Genomic DNA, 9,840 nt, shown 5'->3' with positions numbered 1-9,840 from the left:
ATTTTTTTGTAACAGTTGTTAAATAAATCCCTGCAATTGTTAAGTTAGTAAGGCGATTGTTAAGTGAACTGGCTTCTCTATTGACTTTGCTTGTCAGAAGGTTGCAAAAGATAATCATAACTCTGGAACATTGCGACTGTCATAAATATGAATTAGTGGCCAAGCACCTGAATTTTGATCACGTGGCCATGGGGATTGTAAGTGTGAAAAAAGATCCTAACTCACTTTTTTTCAATCCTGTCGTAACTTCAAATAGTTACTAAATGAACTGTTGAAAGTCAAGGACTACCTGTAGTTATTTTTGTCTATACTTACAAATATGATAATTATGCAGGCAATGTTTTTTCGGTGACACTCTATAGAAGGGAAAATCACGGAGAAAATAACATTCCAGAATTTTTACTTAGCTCAAATGATCATTTCAGACATGTTATAGGAAGATCCAGTTTCCTTAATGCTGGGAATAGTGAAAACAAAAAAACAAAAACAAAAAAAAAAAAAAACGACCAGCAGCAAGATGCAGACTCAATTACTCAATTACAGTAAAACAGGTGCACTGTTGAAAGAACTTGAAGGGACAAGCTGGGGACAGATCATCCTAGAGATGATCTATGTAGTCACTAAGAGTCAAAATCAACTTTATAGCACATGATCTATCACTTTATAATAAGTATGGTTCTCCACAAAATATAACTATGTTTTTTTTAAACTACTTTATAGTTGAACCTTCAGACCTTTAAAAAATTCCTGTAAACATGTTCTCTCTTACCCCCACAGCTTCACTACAGATTAACACAAATTAATCTCTGGAATACATTGAGTGCATTATGGTGTATGTTTGCTATCCCTATCACAGTTATTATTTGTTTCTTTTAGGTACTATACTGTTTTCTAATTTATATTGTTGTGAGCTGCTTAGAGATGCTTAACATGGGGATATAAATCTTTTAAATAAATTACCCTCCAGAACTGGCTTAATTTATATATCAAAATTACATTGAGAAAAAAAACTTCAGCATTTGTCTTCATTATAATCTGAAAACTGTAAGTCACAAATCAAATTCTTGCAATGTCTGCTCCAATAAACTATTTCTGGATGAGGCTGGTTTGCCCCAAACCAGGCTCCCTTGTAGTGCATCATTACGCTGCCCCTTCAGTTTCTTTTGAATTACTCTTATCCACACATGATCGACCAATACACAAACCGATAACTGTGCTTAATTTCTGCTGCCTAAGGCGGCCAACCATAGCTCCTTCCTCATCATTCACTTGCAGTCTGTGCAACCAATATCCCCTCCTTTCAATCCTACCCAGGTCTCAAAAACTACACTCCCCCGAAGGATAGCATAAGTTCTGAACAAGCCGGCCGGCCACCGGTGTAAGGGGAAAAAAAGTCCAACTGTTCTTTTGCCTCTCTCTCCCTCCGAGCAGCCCCGGCGGCCTCGCAGCTTTCAACCCAGGAAGAAAAGGGCCGAGCCGGGCTCTACACGCAAGCGAGGGTGGAGCTCCGAGCGCAGCGCATGAGTGTTGGTCTTTTTGCAGTGGCGCGAAGCCGCGGAGACCGGGCAGGGGTTTCTTTGGGCTCCCGGGTTTCACCAAACCCTCCGCTTCCACTCGGCAGTGGCCGGAGCCGGGAAGCGTCCCCTTAAGCAAGGAAGCTCTTCCTTGCCCCAGCCGCTCCCTTGCGCTGTGCTGCAGCCTGCAGGGGTCACCTCCGTCTCCCGGGGAGGTTATGAAGCTCACTAAAGCCCAGTACGAAGAGGTGGTTCAGTTCCTGGCTCAGGTACCGCCTACCAGGCAGAGCCTGAGGAAACTGAAGGAGAAATTCCCCAGGTAAGTCTTCCCCGGGCAGCCGCCGCCGCCGCCGTATCCCCCTTCCCTCAAAAACCCTTCCCGCCGCCTGGTTCTTCCAGGGTAAATTCCGCCCCCTTTTTACGCGAAGGAAGTGAAGAAATCAGCTGTCGGAAGTAAACTGTTAACAAGTGGCGGGCCGCGGCTGCGGGGAGTCTTTTTGTAACCGGTGAGGAGACGGCTCTGCCGGCTTTGCGGTGTCATAAAAGACTCGCTCCCGTGTACTGTAATTTCGCTTCGCTGCGGCGGGTTTTGTATTGGATTTTAAAAAGGGAGTGGGAGATTAGAGGAACAGTAAAAAGAAATGCGACTCTGGCTTGCCTGCCAGGGAGCTCAAAATGAAAGTTACCCATGAGTAAAGATGCAAAATGCGGTGTGTCCTCTCTAGAATGGCCAACCCTCATGTAAATAAGCTGCTAGTCCTCAATAAATTATATCTGTTCTTCATTTCAGCCTAATATGGGATTGCAGCATACCAACTGCCATGTGAATCAAGTATACTTTTAAGATTAGTTGTAAATATCTTAATTCTTAAAAATGAAGATAGTGGGGAAGTATTTAGATACAGGGAGTCCTTGAATTATGTCCACAATTGAGGCCAACATTTCTGTTTGCTAAACAAGAAAAGATACTTGTTAAGTCATTTTATGACTTGTCTTTTGCCACAGTGGTTAAGCAAATCATTGTAATAACATGGTTCTAAGTAAAGATGGCTTCGCCATTGACTTTGCTTGTCAGGTCACAAAAAGTGATCATATGACCCCAGGACATTGCAATCATCCAAATTTTGATTACATTATCATGAGGATGCTGCAATGATCTTGTGTGAAAAACTCTTGTTACTTTTTTCAGTCCTGTTGTAACTTGGAATGGTCACTAAACAAATGGTTGTAAGTTGACTACCTGTATTATCCATATGCTTGACCTTTATAATTTAAACTTCTACCAAGTAAAGTAGAGCATATTTCTCTATTTTTCCCAATACCACAGATCTGATCCAGTTTGGAACTTCCTATGGCAACATATTACAAGAAAAAATAAGGCCAATTTTCTCTGTTAGCTTACCAGACAGATTGGTTAGGGTGGTTTGGATTATCAAGAAGGCTGCCTTAAATTCTTGAAGGAACAGTAGATTGAAATTTAAAAAAACTAAAACACCTATTAATATTTCTTACTATTGTAAAATTAATGTTCATACATTATATATTTATGTTGGCAAACATATTTAACACTAGCTCTTTTAGCATTTAACTCTTTAGCATCACTGAAAAGTCTTAATGGTACTTGTATTATTTCATTGCAATAAAACAACAAAAGCTATATGTAATGTAGCTGAATTAAGCCATTTAATTTTCTCATTCTAGAGGCCATTCTGTCAGGTAGGTTAAATAATCACTGAGATAGGAAGATACAAGTATTAGAGATACACACAGGGGTGGGATTCAAATTGTTTAACAACCGGTTCTGTGGCCGTGGCTTGGTGGTCATGTTATTGGCTGGGCGTGGCCAACTCAATATCACTCACATCGAGGCACGTATCTCCTCGCCTGGCCTCATGACTGTGGGGATGCTGCAACAGTCATAAGTGTGAAAAATGGTCATAAATCACTATTTTCAGTGCTATTGTAACTTTGAATGGTCACTCCACACAAGCAAAGTACCAGCAAAGGAGGGGAAAAAAACTCCAGAGAAGTTCCTGAGAAATGAAGTCTAGTCCTGCCAAGAACATAATAAGGGTTAATAGAGAGGCAGTTTCTGTAAGCAACACCAGAATGTTTCCTTCCTGCCTTCCTTACAGGATTAAGCCAGTAATTTCTTCTAACAACCGGTTCTCCGAACTGCTTAGAATGTTAACAACCGGTTCTAGTTAATAGGTGCGAACTGGTAGAATCCCACCCCTGGATACACAACACTGTGGACATGCTTTATGTTAAAATGTGTGCAGAGATAACTAGATATCATCTGAATACACTTCCTTACAACAGTGGCCTCTTTTTGCCCTGGCATCATATGGTTGCTCTCTTAAGTCACAGTGTAATCATAGAAAAATACTTGTTCTGTGGGGTCCTCTCTGAGCTTAATTGTTTGCTTGCAAATGTTTTATTACCCAACTAGGTAACATCAGTGTGAGTGTAAGTGATATTAACTAATTGGGTAATGAAATGTTGCAAACAAACAATCAAGCTCAGAAAGCACAGAGGACTCCACAATTCAACTCTGAGCTACATTTTTTTATTGGAATATACATTATGTTTGAAGAGTTGCAGGTACCATGTTTGTGCCTCCACATGCTTGGAAGCTCCACTTCTGAATCTGAATCCTTTTACAGCCCTACTTCATACCAAAAGACAGGGCTAACTTTCATCAGACTGAGGATCATGCTTCTTTTACACAGCATCTGTACTTCTTTTGGGAGATAATGGGTTTTTAAGGGGGGGGGGGGAGAATTTGGTACTGAAAAATTCCCAGCGGAAAAAGGGGAAAACAGTTTAGGACTGGCTGTAAGACTAGTCTTACCTTAGACATGAAAATCTGTTGGCTGGCTTCAGGCCAGTCCCTCTTTTTTACCCCAACTCACCTCATAGGGTTATCTAGTCTATGCTTGGATAGGAAGAAGGAATATTAGGTATGTATGCTGCCTTAAGATATTTATAAAAATAATAAAGGGAATGAATGAATGTTTTTCAGTTGAGAAATAGGATGACAACTGTGAAATGCTAATTTCCATACTAGACTAATCAATATGAGATGACAACTATTGTAGGTACCTGTTTTGATGCGTAGATTTCAAGGTTTATTTCCCCACTAAGTATTATTATTATATTTGTTTGACACTCAACTCTCAATGACTCTGAATGGCTCACAATATATTTTACCAATATAACTATTACAAATTGTATAATTATATTAATCCTGCAAATCTTGTTTTTATTAAAAAGTGAACGCCCAATTGAATATGAAGTTGGGTTGCAGATAATTAACTGTGATGTATTTTCTGGAGGTAATATGTCTAAATAGTATTAGTTTGTGTAGCATAAAAGTTTATATACTTTTCATATACAATGGCGTTCAGGATGTGATCTTGTTTATGAAGTATTTGAAGTATAAGTTAACCTGGATCTTAAGAGAGGCTTCTTTCACTTTATGCTATGATTATGTACCGTGATAAGCTCATGCAAAGCAAAATGACATAGAAAAAGATATTGAAAGAGTAAGAAAAAAGGAATCTCTGAGTTAGAGTGTCAAATTTTGTAGTCTAAATGAATTGACATAATGTTTAGAGCCTTATTCTTTAGCAGTACATTATTCAAGCATGTTTCTTTCCTTGTCTTGTGTTATCTCACATTTCCTTCATGTTTTCTACAGCTGGATTTCTACTGTGTGGTTATCATAGCAAAAAAATTGAATACATCACAGCATTATGAATTTTATTAAACATTCTTTGCTATGTTATGCACAAAAGATTCAATCAGGATTTTGGGGACATACAACTTTATTTCTAGGAATAAAGGTCTCAGAAAGATCCCTTTTGTTTTCATTTTCTCTGTTCCTTTGATCCCTAGTAACAATACAGGTAATTCTCAACTTACAACCACAATTGGGAGTAGAATTTTGCTTGCTAAGTAACACAGTTGTTAAGTAAACCATCATGTGATCAGACCCAATTTTATGGCTATTTTTACTGTGGTGATAAGTGAACAATTGTGATTGTTAAGCAAGATATCATGTGAGCATGATTTGTAATCTTTTTTACCAGTTTCCCATTGCTTTTGCTTGGAAGCTAACTGAGAAGGTCACAGATTGTGATCACATGATCACAGGAGTGTATGTTACAGACATATCTTGGCAATGAGTTTGTCAAGAGCTGTATCCCCCCCACCGCAGGGAGGCAGGACTTATTAGATTGGTCCGCCCCCATCAACTTATGGATTCTGATGGGTTCCAGAAGGATCAGGGTTTATAACTGCAGATCTGCTGCACAGTCCTGCCAAGCTCTTAGTCACCATTTTGAATAGGAAGGTGACAGGCTCTGGATAGGATTGCACCCAGGCAATCTCTCCTCACCCGTAGACCTCTCTGCCTTAAATTGGTTAATCTTTTGGCCTCATAAATTAAAAGCATGGTTCTCACACATACACCCTTTCTCTGCATATATAGTACATACTTACAGAGCTTGCACCAGGTCCCAATATGTGATTCTTAATTTTTAAGGAATTTTCAAGCCAGTTTATAGCAGCAGTGAGTGTCATTGCCTAACACACCAACCAACAGTTCCATAGCTACCAATGTGATGCAATGGCAGCAATGGAGATGGATGTTGCTAAATGATGGGTGTGGTCATTAAACAAGACATCATGCAAGCGTGATTGACTTATGACCTCATTTTCCTTATGGTCATTAAGCATATCACCTGCAGTTAAGTCAGATGATAATGACTTGCAATTTTACTGCTAGTTTCTCCATTGACTCTGCTTGTCAGAAGCTGGATGTGAAACATGAAAGTGTTAATCACATGATCATGGGAGATTGACATTTGTAAACACCTGCTGGTTATAAAGTGCCTGAATCTTGATCACATGCAAGTGTGATGGGCTGTATAGAAATTTGATTAAATAAACAAACAAACAATGCTGTTTTAAGTATGAGGACCAGTTGTAAAGTTACTTTTAGTACTGTCATAACTTTGAAAGGTCTCTAAACAGGAAATTTAAGCAACAACTATCCAAGTAGATACTTGAGTGATTTTTTCCCCTGAAGAAGTTGTTTATGTGCGTACCCAAGACTAGGCACGCACGCCCCCAACTACCTCAATTCCAACTTCTGCCGGCCTTAAATGCAAACTACTCAATGCAAGAAGCCTCGTGAATAAAATACCTGAATTTCTCTTCCTCCTAAATATGGCTAACTTCGACATTATATTTGTCTGTGAAACATGGCTCAATGCATCTCTCCCGACTCCATTACCACAGTAAGAGACTATCATGTTTACAGATCAGATCGTGAAAATCGTCGAGGAGGTGGAGTTGCTATATTCTATAAAAATCCTTACATCTAAAAATATCCAAGTTACCCAGGAGTTTGCCCTTCCTGAAACCATCATCTGTGAACTATCCTCAAATATCACAATTCGATTCTTACTATGTTACAGAGCACCTGATTATGACATCGAACATGTAAACAAGCTAAATACATTACTAACATGGGCTGCATCCTGCCCATACCCTTTTATCCTTCTTGGTGATTTCAATCTACCTCATATTAACTGGACCCTAAATGATTGTACAACTGAAATCATACACACAACCTTCTACAATGCTATTACAAATCTGGGACTGGAACAACTAGTAACCAACAACACTAGACTAAACAACTGCCTCGATCTCATCTTCTGCAACAGTTTGAACCTAATCTACGGAATACAATCTAAAGAACCCTTTTCCAGTAGTGACCACAATATGATCGACTTTTGTCTCAACATACATCCACACAAAAATCACCACAATGATGTAATCCCCTATTGTAACTTCAAAAAGGCAACTATGATCTTATAGACAACGATCTCTCATCCCTTGATTGGCAATCTCTATTCACTGGATGCAATACTGTTGAAGACCATTATAACATATTTTTACTTGAAGTCAAAAGAGTCATCAAACTATATGTACCAACAACAACTCCCAAAACAAAACAAAAAGCAGATTACCCATATCAATAAGGAAACTTCAATCCAAAAGAGATCACTCTGGCGGAAAAACAAATCTGGTCACGTTGCCAATTTCAAAAACCGATACAAAAATCTATGCCACCAGATAAAGACCGAATGCACCAATTATCACATTAAACAAGAGGAAAACCTTCTAAGCACCAATTCCACCCGCTTTTTACAATTTTGTAAACAACAAACTAAAGACTCAAGGTCCATCCCTCCCTTGATAGGACCTGATGGTAAAGACTGCAACGACGACACCATTAAAGCCAACATCTTTAACACATTCTTCGGCTCAGTATTTGTAAACAGCAATGGATCATGCCCAGTATTTCCTAGCCGTACCACAGATAACAACAATGATCTAATACATATCGATTTCACAGAAGACAATGTTGAAAAAGCAATACGCAACCTAAAACCATCTCTATCTATTGGACCGGATGGAATATGTGCCTACTTCTTAAGAAAGCTATCCTCTGCCATAGCCAAACCTCTAAGCATAATCTTTGAAAAATCTTTCAGAACCAGCTCCTTGCCCAACCTATGGTCACAAGCCACAGTCATCCCCATCTTCAAAAAGGGAGACCCAAGCCTAGTTGAAAACTACAGGCCAATCTCCTTATGCTGCGTCACCTGTAAAGTCATGGAATCAATTATTAACCAATCCATCATCCTTCACTTAGAGACAAATAACCTACTCTCCAATAAACAATTTGGTTTCAGGAAAAAACTATCCTGTAATCTGCAACTCTTACACTGCAAAAACATATGGACGACACAACTCGACCAGGGCAAAACAATAGACGCAATCTACATAGACTTCTGTAAAGCCTTTGATTCAGTGGTACACGACAAACTACTCCTAAAAATAAAATCCTATGGTATCTCTGGACAACTGAATAACTGGATAGAAGCATTCCTGTCAAACAGACAACAAATGGTCAAAATCGGGAACGTCCTATCAAATCCAGTACCTGTCAATAGTGGTGTTCCCCAAGGCAGTGTTCTAGGACCAACTCTCTTCATACTCTACATAAACGACCTCTGTGATCATATTAAGAGCAATTGCGTTCTCTTCGCTGATGATGTAAAGCTGTTCAATACCACAGACAATACTGCTACCCTACAAAAAGATCTTGACTATGTATCCGAATGGTCAAACAAATGACAACTTCAAATCTCAACAAATAAATGCTCTGTCTTACATATTGGCAAAAAAATCAGAAAATAAAATACAAGCTGAATAGTCAAGATCTTGTTGATGACCCAAGCTCTGTAAAGGACCTTGGAATACTCACCTCTAATGATCTAAGTGCTAGAGCACACTGCAACTACATAGCCAAAAAGGCATTAAGAGTTGTTAACCTAATCCTACGTAGCTTTTTCTCTGGTAATATCACACTACTAACCAGAGCATACAAAACATTTGCTAGACCAATACTCGAATACAGTTCATCAGTCTGGAATCCACACTACGTATCTGATATTAGCACAATTGAGAAAGTCCAGAAATATTTCACAAGAAGAGTTCTCCACTCCTCTACTCGCTGTAGAATACCTTATGCCACCAGACTTGAAATTCTAGAACTAGAAAACCTTGAATTACGCCTCGGTCTGACTTAAGCATGGTATACAAAATCATACATTGCAATGTCCTACCTGTCAATGAATACTTCAGCTTCAACCATAACAACACAAGAGCACACAATAGATACAAACTCAAAGTAAACCGCACCAAACTTGATTGCAGGAAATACGACTTCAGCAATAGAGTGGTCAATGTCTGGAATACTCTACCCGACTCTGTAGTTTCTTCCCCAAACCCCAAAAACTTTAACCTTAGACTGTCTACTATTGACCTCACCCCTTTCCTAAGAGGTCTGTAGGGGCGTGCATAAGCGCACCAACGTGCCTACCGTCCCTGTCCTATTGTTTCTCCTATTCTTTTATTTTTCTTATATGTAACCATTTCATGTATTCACAACTATGTATACATTTATACTTATTATCTTGTAAACAATTGGCAAATCAAATAAATAAATAAATAAATAAATAAATAAATCCAGCATAAAAGCGGTTATGTGCATTTTGTTACTGTTTTAAATAATCTTAAATTAAAGCTGGTGCTTGGGCATGCTGGATCACCCAAATAAAATTGAAAAATATAAAACAAAACTTTCAATTTTAGCAGGCACTTGTTTCACCAAATATAAATAGCATGTGATTGCTTTTAATATAAAAGAATAATGCATAAAACTTGAAGGATTATTATTCAGTTG

The 9,840-nt window shown here is 38.7% G+C and overlaps 1 protein-coding gene across 2 annotated transcripts in view; it reads left to right on the top strand.

The window, feature by feature from the left end:
* Window positions 1–1,507: 1,507 nt before the first annotated feature.
* The window catches only part of CDIN1 (CDAN1 interacting nuclease 1), a 141,669-nt gene continuing 133,336 nt past the window's right edge, over window positions 1,508–9,840 (top strand). Inside the window, exon 1 of one of the 2 annotated variants that reach the window (XM_087951755.1) lies at window positions 1,508–1,833. In XM_087951755.1, the coding sequence (XP_087807881.1) occupies window positions 1,733–1,833 (101 nt within the window). In that variant the 5' untranslated portion in view covers window positions 1,508–1,732. The remainder of the gene's footprint in view (window positions 1,834–9,840) is intronic. The other variant, XM_026664540.2, reaches the window with a different exon arrangement.

This window comes from Notechis scutatus, chromosome 1 (assembly GCF_049901735.1).
Source record: "Notechis scutatus isolate UNSWTSFEM ecotype Mainland chromosome 1, rNotScu1.2, whole genome shotgun sequence".
Taxonomy (NCBI): Eukaryota; Metazoa; Chordata; class Lepidosauria; order Squamata; family Elapidae; genus Notechis; species Notechis scutatus.
This window is presented reverse-complemented; position numbering and strand designations above follow the sequence as displayed.